The sequence below is a fragment of the Lutjanus erythropterus genome, chromosome 6, assembly GCF_056507025.1.
Source record: "Lutjanus erythropterus isolate fLutEry1 chromosome 6, fLutEry1.hap2, whole genome shotgun sequence".
Lineage (NCBI taxonomy): Eukaryota > Metazoa > Chordata > Actinopteri > Lutjaniformes > Lutjanidae > Lutjanus > Lutjanus erythropterus.
Window position 1 is genome coordinate 4268400 of NC_139322.1, and position 16878 is coordinate 4285277.

General features: G+C 39.2%; 1 protein-coding gene across 1 annotated transcript; it reads right to left on the reverse strand.

Moving 5' to 3' along the window:
• Positions 1-1144: 1144 nt before the first annotated feature.
• Positions 1145-16085, reverse strand: pip4k2ca (phosphatidylinositol-5-phosphate 4-kinase, type II, gamma a). Its single transcript, XM_084720306.1, has 10 exons — positions 15573-16085; positions 13279-13376; positions 11312-11408; positions 11014-11163; positions 6579-6725; positions 4599-4637; positions 4380-4493; positions 3143-3407; positions 2011-2114; positions 1145-1790 (listed from the first exon to the last, which is right to left on the reverse strand). The coding sequence occupies exons 1-10, from the start codon at positions 15729-15731 to the stop codon at positions 1710-1712; spliced, it is 1254 nt and encodes a 417-aa protein (XP_084576432.1). The 5' UTR covers positions 15732-16085; the 3' UTR covers positions 1145-1709.
• Positions 16086-16878: the final 793 nt, after the last annotated feature.

The window sequence follows — 16878 nt, forward strand, 5'->3', positions numbered from 1 at the left end:
TAAAAATCCTCAAGTTGCTGCCTCTGCTTCTGCCTCTTTTTCAAGACGTACATTATTACAATCTTCTCATGGTCGCCGTGCTCGACGTATCTGATGTTTCGCTGCGTTTCATCTGTAGTTCCACGTTCCCTCATTCACTCACCCTCAGCTGTTGAGCCACACATGGAGAGCAGACGGCGGGAGAGGAGCGAGGGATTGTTGTACTGAAACACACTCGCCCTTGATCACTTTCAGCCCAAATTAACGTGGATCGATATGTCAGTTGTAGCTTAAGTGTCTTACTTGTTTTTTTACAAATCATCAAAAAATACCTGCAGACTCATTTCAACGAGGCAAAAGCATCTCATGCACTGCATCATGATTATCAGAACTATGACTGCTGCAGGTTTATATCTCACAAAACAGATTTTTTTATTTTCATGCATGGAATGTTAATTAATCTGCATTGTGACTGGTAAATAAATAAATAAATATTTTTTGCAGTGAATGCATGACAGCAATGGATTGTGGGTGACCATCGCTGCAGACTCGCTCCTTCAGCCCCGCGAGGGTCGAGCTCTCAGAGTTCACTTCAGATTTGAGCAGAAATGGAACGACACGTGTGACGATGGCGGCGAGGGGAAGTGAACGGGGGCAAGTTGAACAACCAATGAAACGCAGCAACTGAACTGAACTTTATGGATTTATTTATTTATTGTGTATTTATTCATACATCTTAATCTGTTTGCTGAGCTGACACACCCCTTTACTTTACCTACTTTCTATTATTATCATCATTATTAACATCTATAATTTTTTTCTGGATTATTTTCCTTTTAATAACAAACATTTTGGTTCTTTTTTTTACTTTTTACATGTTCTCTTTTAGTATTTTATTATTTAGTGTTCTTAACTTTTCACTTTCTTTTTATCTACTGTCTGGAGTTTTCACTTGTTTATTGATTGAATTTAATTTATTTTTCTATTCTGAGTTTTTATCCTGCCTCTGGTTTTCCCTTGTTTACGACAGCGTTCTCAGTTCCTGTTTAAAACGAGTGCCCTTTTAATTTGGTTCTTTATCGGGTTTTTATTGTGTGAAGCACTTTGTGTTGCATTCGGTTTGTTGCATGAAAAATATTATATAAATAAAGTCCGACTGATTGACTTTGAGTGGCGCCCAGTAGTGGATTTATTGCTTAAGATCCACGCCAACATGATGCATGTTGGACAATCACAGTTACAAATAGTTTAAAACACAGGTATCTATTTTTGTACATTAAGGGAGCATAAATGAGCCTTTATTTCTTGCACCCTAAATGCATCTTGTCATCTAACTTTTGGAAAGAAAGCAAATAAGCGCCCAGAGTTCCAAACTCTTCCTCTGAATTTCGTTCACGCCCGGGGAACCAGACAAAAGCAGACATTTGATCTTGCACTGATGTGGTCCAACACTTCTGAACACTGATCGACAGCAGTTTGTTTCCGTGTACCCAACTGCTCCAGAGTTATTCTGTTAAGAGTGCTTAATATCTAGAAGAAATGCTCCTTAAATCTTAAAAATAAATATATGCATCAGAAGTAGTAAATAATATTGCTACAATGTAAGTAGTCTCGCCTCGGATCACCACCTTTAAATGCTGATCCGTGTGTGCATACTATTTTTGGTCGATGGTAAAATAGACTTTTAGCTCTCAGTTGGATCGACTTGTGGCAGTGTTCGTGGCTGAGCGTTACGCAAAGATGTTTGAGATGAAGTCGCGGAATCGTTTGGCGTACTGCTCGGGGTGGACTGTGGAGATTTCAGCACCAGCCTGCAGCACAAAAAAAAAAAAAAAAAAGAGACGGAGACAAAGAGCAAAGAAAGAAAAAACAAAACAAAGGTCATTAACATCATCTGTACACAGCGTATGCTTTATGACCTGACATGAGAGCAGACATCAAACGTTTGCCCTCTGCGCAGGTACGACTGAATGTTTTGAGCAGCCTGACAGCAGCCCGCCGCCTCCTTCCTTCCTCTCCTGTGCTACTCACCCCGTGTTTGACAGTTTTTGCTGCATGAGCGGCTTTCTTCTTCGTGTCATACTGAGTAAGTACGTCGATCAGGCCCATGAAGTAGACCTCCCTCTGAGGGGCTCCTGAGATGAAAGGCAACAACCAGGCTCGTGTTATTGAGCTGTACTGACAGTATCGTGTCAGCTGTGACACGTCTTGCGTAACAATCATCGAGATTAAAGCTCCGTGTTAAGAAGTGAATATCAAAACCTGTAAAACTACATCATTATTTTCCAGATGACGTAGATGGTGACAGTGGAGCTGAAATAACAAACGGATATATGTAGAAGATTCCAGAGGAACAAACAGATCCTGACAATTATTTTCTTAATTAACTGCTGCACAAAGTGGAGACTGCAGGCCAAAGTTCACTCACCATTATAAGATAAGAAAAATGTATTTTAAAATAATGTAAGTCACTGTTCATGCGAGGTAAAAATACTCTTTAGGATTCCTAATGATTAAATATTTTTCCTAATCTGAGCACAGCATCAGAGTGACACTTTGCTCCGTCTGTAAGGGAACTTGGGATCTTAGAACCTTTTTGCATCTTAAAACACAAGTTAGCTTTTGGCCCCTGGTGGCCCTTCGTTAAGTTTCAGTTTTGGTTCTCCATGCAGGGTTTGAAATTTGCTCCCGACACCGGCCAAACGAGTGAATTTATGAGAAATGAGTGAATTAAAACTTTGTGGAGACATTTCATTTATTTATTTATTCAGATTTTCAGTCAAGTTCATCAGAAATGCTGCTGAGAGCTCCCTGTCCTTTATGGTGGACTGTTTAAGTTCTGAGTTTGTTAAAGTTTGACGTTAAAAGAGAATTCTGATTTAAAAATGGATCTTGACTGCACTGCTGCACCACTGCTTGGCTGCTTGATGTGAGCAGAGAGAATTAAACATTGATAATCATAAATTAATAAATATTTAATTAAACTTTTTATGGGAAACTTACACAAAACTCAGTTACACATAAAAGTGTGATTGCAAAGTGGTAGCTGGTAAAAAAAAAAAAAAAGTGTAGGAAAAGTCTGAGGATCACCAAAATCATTCAAATTCATCCTCATCCTACTTTTCCCAGACATCACAGTTTAGTTTCAGTCTTGAATCCTCACCTGCACAGCTCTTGACTGCGTACACGTCCACGTAGGGGTCGAACTCCCCGGGCGGCAGGGGTTTGCAGGCAGACATGTAGCCAGCGATTCCCTCTGGAGACGTGCCGTAAGAGCCCACCGTGGCGCCCGCAGCCAGGCCGTTCTCCGCCTCTGGTTCTTCCTCGTTGGAAATCTCCTCGCCTTCGTCCTCCTCCCGTTCAGCTCGACCCACGTCGTGGATCCCGAGCAGCAGGCTGTAGTCCATGATCTTCAGCTTCACCAGAAACTGGAGGAAATGGGAGAGAAGTTTACCGAGAACACTGATTTACTGTTAGATTGCCAATTAATCTATCAATCTGTTGATCTACTAATCATTTTCTGTTGTGATATTTAAATGATCCTCCTATATGAATTTCACACTCATCCTCCTGCTGCCAAAATGGCATCACAGCAGTGGAGCGTCCCTGATGTGCTGCTGCTGCCGCTGTGTGGCAGAGACATGCAACAACACTGAAGAGTCACATCTAAAGATACTGGACAAACTTGTCCAGTGTGCACACGCTTCATGAGTCAGACTGTAATTTTGTGTGCACTCTAACAACATTTATACGCACACATTAGTAAATGAGGCCCATCACATGCTGAGCAGAGACGTACAATTCTGGTTTTATTTTCCAACTAATTCTGGCTGCACACATCTTATCCGTTACCTGTGTTCTCTGATTACATTCAGACACAGTTCTTATAATGTCAGGTCTCAGGACATTTTATCTTTTACCTCTTATTCACACTGAATTTGGCAAAAGTGGGTTCAAATACTCTGCTGCTCATGAATGAATTGAGCTCCAGAAATACATGAAGTTACTTTCTCTTATTTTGTTTGAACACACTGTACTTGTGACTGTTTTTTTCCTTAAATGTTTAAACTGTGTCTGTGAATTATTTGTCTGTCTGTGCTAAAACTTTACATGTTTATATTTGTACACAGGTCTCTCTTGAAAAAGATGTTCCAATCTCAATGAGACTACCTGTTTAAATAAACGATAATACATTTTTTTTCCCCACCAAAGTGCAAAGAACATCACGTCTCTCCTGGTTGACTGGATGTGTTGTTTGTCGGGGTTTCCTCCAGGTGAAATGTCTGATCATGTGTATGTGTCACTGATCACTTGTGTAATGTGTAAACAACAACAACTCACGCAACATTATAAGACAGACAGTTGTGTGATGAGATTAGTACAGGAATCTGAGGACCGACCTCGACGTCTCTGTTGACCTTCTCCATGAACTTCTCCTTGTCCTCCTCGGTCACATACACCTTCTGCATGTTGTTCCTGAAGTCCATGTCCTTGAAGGTAGGAAGCTCTTTTCCCTTCAGGAATAAAAATACATCTTTAACAGGACATACGGGATAAACAGGAGACAACTGGTCACATAATGATATTAAACTGGACAGAAGTTAAGATGTGTCATTTACCCTCTCTTTGTCGCTTGCTTCACGAGCCACCAGAGAGCCCTGCAACAACAAACTGTTATAAATATTGTGATGATATAAAATAAATATACAACACACCAGTCTGTCTGTCTGTCTCATTCTCCGTCTGTCTACATTATGTAAGGGATCATGTACAGCACTCAGGTCATTATTGCAAAATAAACCCTGACAGGTTGATACAGGATCCAGACACAAAGCAGAGCGGTCTTGCATCATCCAGAAGGCGTTTATTTCACAATAATGAGCTGCTCGCTGCAGATTATCACACTTATAACATGCCATTACTCACCAAAAGATCAATAATTTGACACAAAACATTAATTTAAAAGTATTTTTTTCTCTTGTTCTTCATAGGAACGGTCTGTTATACTGAAATAACAGATATTAGAATGCTGTCAAAAATCAATCAATCACACGGCTGGAGCTCGTCCAGAGTCCTCGCCAACACCAAGGGAGTAGAGCAGAGCTTAAGGCACTGTTACTTGTCCATAAAGCACGAAATGGTCTCGGGCCTGAATAAATCTGATTTATTTGCACGTTATGAAGCAGCCTCAGATCATCAGGACCAGGTTCACTCAGTGTTCCCAGGATCAAAACCAAGCGAAGAGAAGGAGCCTTTAGTTTCTCTGCTCCCCACCTGTGGAACAAACTTCCTGAATACCTGAGATCAGCTGAAACTGTCAGCTCATTTAAATCAGACTGTTTCCTGCAGCTTTCCACTAAAGTAGATACACAACCTTTTCAGATAATCTGTAGCTACTGTTTTTATATTTGTTTGCTTTCACTTTTGTTTTTCTGTCTTTTAAATGTAATTTGTATGTTTTAACTTCTTCTTGGATTGCTTTTAACTTTTGTTTTTATCAAATCTCAAATGCAATTTAAACTTGAATGTTTTATTTTAATGTATTCTATGCTCCTGAAAAGCACTTTGCATTGACTTGTATCTGAATGGTGCTATATAAATAAAATTGCATAGCAATACATTTCTTTACTATTAATAAATTAATAAATTTCTCTATTCAATTACAGCTTTCTAAGATCTGTTATTTCTGTACAGCAGACCGTTGCTATAAAGAACAGGCTGCTGCTATGGGCACAATTCTGTTCATAGACTCTGAAGGAACTATAAAATAATTTTTAAATCCATTAAATAACTTCTCAAGTTATATTTTGTGTCAACTTATTGTTTTGTTTTGGTAAATAACCATGTAATAAACTGGATAATACCACACATCTGGGTCTGTCAGGGTTTATTTTGTGATAATGACCTGCTCACTGTACGTTATCTCTTATTTAACACATTATCATATTAAAACAACCAAATACCAAGTATCCTTACTTAATCATATTATATATTGCGCTGGTCTATAATATTTACATGTAATAATAATAGCAATAATAATAATAATAATAATAATAATAATAATAATAATAATAATAATAACAATAATAATAATAATAATAATAATAATAATAATAATGATCTATTTATACAGCAACAGAAGCTACAAACTACTGTACGTAGTTGAACCAAGATTAAAACATTTCAGGACTGAGACAAATAATATCAGATGATTAAAATAACAGAAAAACAAAATGGAATAATAATAAAGATAGGAGCAACGATGCAGATAAGACATGTTGGAAATATATTACGCTTTATATATTTTTATTTCTATTCTTGTTTTTATTTTCTATACTTGGCCTTTTTTTTTTACTTTCACCTTTATCAGCACTTATTTCTCTCCTTGCGCTGCTGCAGCACCTGACTAAAGGTTTATCTTATCTTATCTTGGAACGACGCACAAGGTGTGAAGCAGCAGCTCGTTATTTCCTGTGTCTCTCTGAGCCGTTTTGTTGCTGTCAGAGAGAAATCAGTTCTGCAGGGTTCCACATTGGCGTGACGACAAGTAGGATGTGTGATTAAAGGTCAGACTGTTTTGGCGTGCAGTTCCTCCTCACCTTCAGGTCGTACTTCCTGTGCACCACCAGTCTGTGGCTGAACATGTTCCTCATGACGATCAGGTAGGTCTCCTCGTTGTCCACGCTCACCCGGTACATACCCAGGAACTGTGGCAGCAGGGTGCTGCCGTGACACTTCACGATGTGCTGCGGAGGAGGAAACAGCGGTGAATTTGCATCGCATGTGCAAAGAGTGGAAAAATACATTTGACTATTTTCACAGGTCCCTTTGACTGTAAACCAATTACTGAGTGTATCCAGGTTGGGCTGTTCGCCCAGCTCAGCAGTCACGTTCAGTTAAAATAGACTTCAGACTGACCTCATTCAGCGTCCCATGAAACATGCCGGGCAGGACGTTAAAAAGACATCTCTCTACGCTGCTTTTGTTTTGTGCAAAGATATATAATTTTTTTTATTTCTAACCCTCCTGTTTCAGAGAGTCGGGTTCAGTCTGCAGCTCCAGTGTTTCAGGATGAGCCAGGAGCTCCAGTGAAAACAGCTGGAAGTGTTGGAGAGCTGAACAGCTGATTATTATTTCATTTAATCAGTCAATAGCTGTTTGTTTAACAATATCAGAAAACAGTGAAAAATACATATCAGTCCTCAAATGACCCAACAATAGTCAGATTTTTGCCATACAGGAGTAAACAAGACAACAAATATTCACACTTAAACTGAAATCAGAGAATTCTGACTTTTTTTCTTTAAAAAAAAAAACTCAAACTGATTAATCAATTATCAAAATAATTGGTGATTAATTTAATAGTCAATTGTTGCAGCTCTAATCAGCAGCACCTGAAAAAGTTTGACAGGTGAAAAGCAGCAGTCCTTTGGTCTAGACTTTCAGACTTTTCAGTTTGATCCGGACCAAAGTTTTCAGTTTGTTTCTAGTGTGAAATTTTTGTTGACTTTTGGACCAACTATAGGAAAACAAACACACAAAAACAACCTGAGCCACAGGAGGAGACCAGATGTTTCAGGCGACCTGCTGAACTGTTAACACGCCGCCCGTCTACTAACCAATCGATGTCTGATATAGTGACACGCAGATGACGGCAGGACGTAGGTATGACATGTAAAGTTCTTTAATCCGCTTGTTATTTAACTGGACCAAATGTAAACAGTGTCTCAAAAAATACACCTTGGTTCAGATTTTGGTCTGGACTTTAAGATGCAAAAGCACCTTTAAAGGAGCAACTTAATTTAAATAGAAGCTCCTCCTACCGGAGATGTTGGAGTCCTTATGATGATGAAGTGGTGCATAACATTCATGTTTTAATATGAAGAGCCAGGATTATTCATATCTTTAGTTATTTGCAACAACTGACAACAATTTGAGAACATTTTACACTCCAACTTTTCAGTGCAAATTAAATGCATGAATACATGAGAACTACAGGGAGATGAAGAAGGAGACGAGGCAGAGGAGAAGAGCGAATATAACGCAGATCTATCAGTCTGTTTCTCACTGTAACACAATCTCCAGTCTGCAGCATTGTTCAAACACTTCATGCTACGTCATCCGAAGTTTTTACACCACGCCAACATTTCTGTTCATATTCATACACTCTGTCTCTCTCTCTGCTGCGATCGAGATTAAATCAGCTGATGATGTGAACGCTGCTATCTCTCTCAATCTCTCAATTAATCTCTCATTAATTGCAAAGTGATCCGTTCGATTCACAAAAAAATATGAGCACGTTCAATGAACACTGCTGATATCTAGCCTCACATCACATCGATTTATCATATTGATATATTACTGAAGTGCAAAACAATAGAAAGTGTTTGAAAAGCTGGTTCAAGGTTCAAAATCCCCACACCTGCCAAAAAACATGACACTTCATCCTCAAAATTCTGACAAATCATCCAAATAATTCCTAAAATCCACAAGTACAATGATAAAACTTTCTACAGCAAAGTCACCTCATCTGTTTTAGTACAACATCTCAACATCCAGAGCTTTTGCAGAGATGATTAAGCTGAAAAATATGTCAGGATTTCCTTTGATTAATAGAAAACAGCAGCAAACTAAACACGCAGCCCTGCAACTAAATATTGACAAGGAAACTGATACAATAAACTGCAACCTGCAAACTGTCCTGATGAATGGAGGAAGCTGTGCGATGCCAACGCAGGAGCTCTGATAACAATGAGTTCATTCAGCAGCGAGTGAATTAAAAAACACTCTGAAACAGAGCTGCCATTTTCTTCGTCTCCCTCCCAGTTCTATGTAGGCTGCGTAACCACAGGCTACACATTCCAATAAGAGCTCAAAGCAAGCAGCCAAAAGTTTACTCAGTGGCATGTTTTGCCTGAAGTGAGACCCAGTTTTGAAGCGTCCACGCGACTCAGCCACACAAGCATGAACGCTGATACCAGGCCGGGCGGCAAATGAGAAATAAAACCTGATGGGGACAAACAAAATAGAGGTGAAAGTTTGTCTCCTCGCTCTTATCGCTCCTACAACTGTACGCTAATATTTACATGCGCATAGATGTGTTGATATGAGCATTTGAATATCTTCAATAACACAATTCCATAACGGAGTATTTGTTCCAGTGGTTCTGTGGCGCCGGCTAACCTTGATCATGTTTTGTTTTCGTGTTCTCGTTCCATTTAGCTTTCCCCACAGGGAGGTCAGCAGTCAGATCCAGTTTGAGAGAAGCACCCTAAAGCCACGTTCAGGGTTTTAGCTCAGCAGGACAGATGTTCGCCGTCCTCAGGTTGCATATGTAGCCGTCTTCCTGCTCACTGCACCACTTTGCTGCTCCAGGCGAGATGTTAAATCTAAAAATAGTCATATTTGGGTCGACTTCCCTCACCTACGAGGCAGAAAATAAAAAAAAAATCCCCCTGGAGGTGCTCATTTTAGGAACTCTATGACAAAACGCTCTCGGGAGCTTGTAGCTACAAAAGGTCCAAACAAAGGTTAAAGAGAAAATGTTGTAAGTAGGACACACGGTGCCACAGATGAGAAGCTTCCTACACAGTTCAGTAAAGCAGACAGGAGGTGAACGATCCTGGTTCTGTGTGTGAAGTTATCATGTCTGAAAAACCGAATGAAGGACTGAAAGAACAGAAAGACGACGGAGGAGGAAGGATGCTAGAGCTTCCTACAGCTCAAAGTTCAAATTAAAATTCAACAAATTAACAAGAATAACTCATTATCTTATAGTACATAAACAATTTGGATTCAAAGTCATGTGTGGATGTTTAAAGGACGACTCCTTCTGCGTTCTTTTCTGGGTTTTCCAAAAAGTAGTGACATAGGTTACAGTGCTGATTCCCTCCCCTCCCGTCCCTCAAGCTATGGGGGTTTTTATGCAACAACGTCATCATGCAGAAACCTACGTCAGGTCACATGGCAGAATGTTTTTAGAGAAGCTTGGGAAAATAACATTTTGAAGCAAACACACACGTAATGCCACCAAAAATTGATTAAAAGCCTGGTATCTTAATTCCTCTGTGCCACAGAGCTCCATTGTTGTCCAAAAATGATTAAAAACACATCACTGAGCTACACTGTCGCACTGGGAGACATTTTCAACAGCAACACAGTCACTGTACAACCCCAACTCCAAAAAGAAGTTGTGACGATGTATAAAACATTAATAAAATCAGACTGAAATGATTTGCAAATACTTTATATATCAAAATATTTAATGTTTAAACTAGCTTTTTGTGAATTTGATGTCTGCAACATGTTTCGAAAAAGTTGGGACAGGAGCAACAAAAGACTGGGAAGGTTGTGAAATGCTCAAAAAAACACCTGTTTGGAACATTCAACAGGTAAACAGGTGACAGTATCGTCCTCGAAAGGATCAGTCGTTCACAAGCATGGATGGGGGGGGGTTTCAAGGACTTTTAAGAACAATGTTTCTCAACCAAAACTGCAGGAATTTAGAGATTTCACCATCTACAATCCATAATATCATTAAAAAAAAAAAAATCAGAATCCAGAGAAATAAGGAGCAAGACTGAAAACCAAAACTGACTGTCTGTGACCTTTGACCCCCCAGGCAGCACTGCATTAAAATCTGTATTAAAAACCCACATCATTGTATAAAGGATACTACATGGACTCAGGAACACTTTGGAAAACTGTTTTCAGTAAACACAGTTTGTCTCTGCATCTACAAATGCAAGTTAAGACTCTACCATGCAAAGAGAAAGACATATATCAACAACATCCAGAAACACTGCAGACTTCTCTGGACCCGAGCTCATCTGAGATGGACTGACGCAAAGTGGAAAAGTGTTCTGTGGTCTGACGAGTCCACATTTCAGATTGTTTTCACAAATCATGGACGTCGTGTCCTCCGGGCTAAAGAGGAAAAGGACCATCCAGATTGTTACCAGCGCTAACTTCAAAAGACATGTTTGTTGTGCTGTGAATTGCATCCCCAGATTTCTTTATCCATCCAGAACTGACCTGGTGATACTCTGACAGGATGTTGTGCATGTCTGCAACGTCCTCACTGGAGATCTGCTTGATGACCAGGGTGCGGTCGTAGGAGTTGAGGAGGAGACCCTCCCCCTGGTCATCCACACTCCTCATTGGGGGGCTGCGGGTCAACGTAACCTGAAGAGCAAGGAACCAAAAGCACACACGTAAGTTCGGAGATCATGAGCATCAACATCGTTATTAAAGGACATCAGCTCTTAAAAGTGACATCAGATGCACGAGGAGGAGATCAGTACACTGACTGATACATCACTTCATCACATACCTGATAGTCCAGATCCTCGATACCAAACCGTTCTCTTAGATTTCGGAAGACCTGAGGACAGTATTCTTTGAACTTGAAATGTCCTGGAAGATTTTCTCTGCAAAAGGAGACGAGACAGGATAAGTGAGCAGGATCTGGATGAACTCATCGGTGTTGTCTTTCCACCACGACACGGATTTTACAGTACCGTCATTACTACAATAAATGCTTTAGCAGAGGGGTCCTCAACATCTTTACTGTTTTCTTGGAAGAAGAGTTGGAAGATACAATACGAGCAAAGCACGCCAATTTCTCTGTTGTTGGTTCCAAGAACCAACCCAGAAACTACATCCAACGTTACTCCCACCATCTGAAGTGGATTCACTGTATTTTTTATAGAAGTGTCCTCAAAACAACTGGAAAACCTGTACACAAAGCATGTTAGCCAAGGATCAATCAATACCAACATTTAACTATTAAGCTGTTAGGATTTTCTTTGCGATTATTTTCCAGGTCAGTCTGTTGTAGTTGACATTAGCATGTTCTGCAGCGAACGTGGCTAACTGTTAACACTGGCTCTTTATTTAATACTGAGAGACAGTGAAGAGGAACTGTGTTAACGTTACGCCTCATTTGAAGCCAGTTCAATAAGCAGAGCAGTAGGTTGATGAGGGACATAAACTTCATACTGCAGCACAGTCTCAGCTGATTTTGGTGCTGCATGAAATCTCCTCTGCTGTGTGATCTGCACCGGTTTGTGTGTCTGTCGCTGATGGATACACCCAGCGGTACATTAACTATTGTACTTATGTTTATATACGTTTTGTTTTCTGCCTTAGAAATGCTGCAGAGAGGTCTGATCCAGTCCTCGTCTAACTCTGAGAATGAATCACATTACGTTTACTAATTAACCTACATTATAGGACGGGCTATTCCTCCCAAAACACATGCAGGCCTAAATATACATTTTCATTTTAATTGCTATTTGGAGCCATTAAACACACCCAAGTTTCTAACCATTTTCTTCGTTCTTAAAGGGATAGTTCACCTTAAAAAAAAAGAAAATTTCAGTCATTATCCCCTCACCCTCATGCTGACTGAAGATCAGGTTTAGTTTTTTATTCCAGTTCTGCAACACTATTTTCCTGTGAAACTCCAGAAGTGTTTTGTGAACTAAAAAACTAAACCTAAGCTTCAATCGGCATGAGGGTGAACAGACAATGACTGAATTTTCATTTTTTGGTGAACTATCCCTTTAAGATATGTTCCCTTATATTGCCAATACAATGTAAAAAGATAGAATCATGTTTTGCGTGAAATATCCCTTTTATTTTTGTAATAACGAGATATAATACGGTCATTAGGGCTGGATATCGGTTCTCAGTACCTTTAAGGAATCGATTAAACCAAGTTACATGTAGAACTGAAACTTCTCCAGTCCAACAGTACCTGCACTTAATCCTTTTGGTACCCAGCTCTAGAATAAAAATACTACCCATATGGTTTTGCTTGCAGCCAATCACTGCCAGCTTTCTTTATCATAAAGAAGAGCTTTAAAAAAAAAAAAAAAGGTGTCAACTGATGTCGGCATCAAAATTTTTTAAACGATACCCAGCCCTAATAGTCATCATAATAAAAAATAAACCCGTGATTTAAAATTTTGGTCATATCACCCACCACTACAAACTAATTAACAAAATCTTAAAAGAGCAAAACATCATTTTAACTCTACAGTCCTTCACAGACTTCAGTCCTTCACAGACTTCAGTCCTTCACAGACTTCAGTCCTTCACAGACTTCAGGACTTTCATCTGTTCATGTTCTTCTTCAACTCAGGCACAACGAGAGCAAACTGCCGCAGATTTTATCTCTCAGGAACAAGTTTCTTTAAAGTTTCATAGAGACAGTGTCCTGTACGTTTAAATACGTCTAATTTCTTTGCATGTAATCTGATCCTGCTTTGCTGAGTTGTAATTTGTGTGTCTTACTTGTTGAAGAGGTGGTTGTTGACTTTGATCTTCGTGTTGGCTTTAAAGTCGTCGGGCAGCAGCATGACAGGAACAGGCACCTGGTTCAGATCATTGATCTGAAAGACAAGACGATTATTTAACAGCCTCCATTAAAGTCTAAAACAGGACTGCAGCAGACAATTATTGTCATCACAAAACTACTGATTAATTAATTGCTAAAATAAATTATTGACAATGACAATAATTGTTGGCTGCAGCCTGATCGATTCTTTGTCTCTAAAACATAAGAAAACAATGAAAAAAATGTCCATGACAACAACATAATTGGTTTCATGCTCCGACAACTGTCATTTACATTTTAAAATTCTTCTTTAAAACAATTATCTATAGGAAGGGATAATCTGCAATGAGCAGGTTATTATTGCAAAATAAACCCTGACACGGTGATGCAGATTGAATCAAGTTTATTAGATGGTTATCTAACCACTCAAAGCCAATGATTTGACTTCATATTAAGTGATTTTATGGATTTAAAAATGACTTTATTGTTCCTCCAGAGTCTATGATTAGAACTCCACTCCAACAGTCTGTTCTTCACCACTACAGTGTGTTTCATTTCATTTCAATCGATTTTCAATTTGATATTTAAATTGTGGCACTCCTGCCATGTATATTTACTTATCTGTGGTATCAAGTTCTACCTTAGTAATGTTAGTAAAAAATATTTACTCCTACTGTAATAGTGTTATTTTTTTTTAAAAATAAAGAGATCATATTTTGTGAAACTGAAGTTTGTTCAACCAAAAACCATACTTTCATTCCTTATGGGTCAGTGTAGTTAATACTAATAAAAACTGTGTGACACTGTGACGTTTTCTGCCGTTGCTGCCTATAAATCTAACAGATAAAAACATTCTGCATTATGTTCTGTTGATTAGAAAAGTTCTCATATTGCCGCACAACAAAACATATCCCGATACCAATACTGATCAATATAGCCGTGATAGGCAGCAGGCTCCGGTTCTTTTCTTTCTGAGTGTGGGAATTACAGTCCTCCATTAATCTAGTCTAAAATGAACTGTTCTTAAATTTGCAGTTTCTGATCTATAACGCTGTAACACTGACTGGGCTTCTTCACTGAAACACACTCACTCAGGCCACTGTGAGTCCAAACCATTCATACACCTTAGATGACGTTACACTTGTTATGCTGCATTCTTTCTCCCTTCAGATTCAGTGAAACGATAAGAAATTTCAGTGGTACTCGTACTGCAAAGATTTGTTCACTAAAGTCCCTCACTGTGTTCCTCCACAGCTGTCACCATGGTGAACCTGTGGTATTTCAGCTACAACAATCAATCAATTAGTTGTCGACTATTAAATTAATCACCAATGATTTCAATATACAACAAATCATTTTGAGTCTTTTTTTTTTAAGAAAAACAAGTCAAAAATCTCTGATTTCAGCTTTTTAAATGTGAATATTTTCTAGTTTCTTTACTCCTCTCTGACAGTAAACTGAAAATGTTGGGGTTGTGGACAAACCAAGACATTTGAAGACGTCAACTTGGGCTTAGAACAACAGTGATCAATATTTTTCACTATTTTTTGACATTTTATGGACCAAAGCCACCAATCAATTTATAATCGATGACTCGAGAAAATAATCGACAGATTAATGGATGACAGATATAATCATTGCCCTAAATTGATTAACCAATTAACTGTTGCAGCTCTAATTCTATTAGACACTTTTTTCACATTGACTCCTTATACATTTTATATTTCACTCATATTTGATATTCTATTGTTGTTATTTTATGTTATTGTAATTTTTGAGGAACCTGTCACAAGAGAGTCCTTCGGGATAAATTAAGGTCCATCTTATCAACATTATTGACAATTTTCTAACATTTCACAGACCACACAACTAATGGATTAATCGAGAAAATAATCGACGGATAATTCGATGATGAGAACATTATAATTAATAATAAAGTGTGACGCCATAATGTTCAGATCCGATCATATATTTAAAAAGCTGTGTAACAGAAACAGGGGACCAGATGTGTTTAAGTCTGTATATAGATCAGCAGCCCTCCACTTGTCGATATTTCGGCAAATCATCAGTGTTTTCTACTGATCATTTCCTTCTGGAGTCACAGAATCCGCCGGGTCACAGATTTCACTGTAACACCTGCTGGCAGTCTGCCTCAGCTGCTAACGTTCCAGCTAACGGAGCTAGCCTCATTTACATGGCACAGATACACTGTGGTTACCGTTAGCATGTCCTGTTAGCTTCACCGACTCACCGAGTGATTGACGCCCCACATGAAGACGCTCAGGACGGGGTCGCTAGCTCGAAACACTTTGACCTTCTGCTGCACAAAATGCTTCTTTTTCGTCTTGGTCTTGGGCGCCAGGATCACCATGGGACTGGAAGTGGCCCCCGAGTTTCCGAGGGCAGCCATGACGGGCGGACTGGCTCTCCTCGTCCCTGTTCAGAGAGCTCGTTCAGGCAGGCGGTGACACTTCTTCCTGATGGCTGCCGTTACTAAGCTCACCGATCTCACTAATGTTTGTCCCGCTGCTGCTCCTCCCCGGGTCTCTGTACCGACGACACGGCGACGGCAGCCAAAGGTCACCGCGCTGTCGAGCTCCGGTTTGTGTTAAAACGTTACTGACGCGGTTTCTATGAAGCACAATTTAACAGTTAAACCGTCGCGATGAATCATTACTGAACTTCATCCATGCGTGGCTACATGTTCCCAAAATAATCAGTGACAGTCCACCACCGCCCCCTCGAGCCCACCCATGTTATTATCAACCACGTGGTGAGATTATGACTGACAGGTGGCAGAAAGCCAATAAAATCAATTCTGGTGTGTCACGTGATACACAGTTGGGCGGGCACATCGTGTTTTCGTGGTGCGTACAAGCTAAGATTGACGGTCGGAATTATCAGTTCTATTGCCTTTTTTTCTTTATTTCAAACTGTCAGTCGGTAGTGGAAAGAGAGCTGAAAATGTATAAGGTATAAAACATATATTACTGTCATTTTGTTTTACATTTTCAATTTTTCCTGTTTGGTTTTGTCATTGTTTTAAGTTTCTTCAGGCAACAAATGGCTCCGGCAGACAAAACAATGTCAGATTAAGTGCATCACTGCCATTTCCAGACTGTTAAATATCCATGAACATGTTTTTTAATTTGGTTTAATTGTCAATGGCGATTTATCGATTAATCATTAATCATTAACATTGTTACTCCACACCTGTACTGCTGCAGTGTTTGTCATCCATATGTCATTGTTTGAAATCAGATAATTGTCTGTACGTTTACTTGTACTTAAGTATGCATTACAAGGTGTAATCTACTTAGTTACTTTTAAAATCATGGTTGAGTACTGAGTAAAATTTGACTTAATATCCAAACTTTTCACATCTGCATTTGTAGCCAATCAGGTGATCTGTTCACAAACAGAACAATGAAAACAAACACATATGGACAGAAAATAAAACAAATTAATTGCCAATTAATCCATTGATTATTTACTCAATCAATCAATTAGTTGTTTGTTCCGGAAAATTGTTTGAAAAAAAAAAGATTGATCATTGT

What these genes read in the sequence shown, in the direction of transcription:
- pip4k2ca (XM_084720306.1), bottom strand. Translation starts at nt 15,731, where the DNA reads ATGGCTGCCCTCGGAAACTCGGGGGCCACTTCCAGTCCCATGGTGATC. An exon ending in TGTGGGGCGTCAATCACTCG is followed by an intron (nt 13,377 to 15,572) that starts GTGAGTCGGTGA and finishes CTTGTCTTTCAG; the next exon opens with ATCAATGATCTGAACCAGGT. An exon ending in TCGAGGATCTGGACTATCAG is followed by an intron (nt 11,164 to 11,311) that starts GTATGTGATGAA and finishes CTTGCTCTTCAG; the next exon opens with GTTACGTTGACCCGCAGCCC.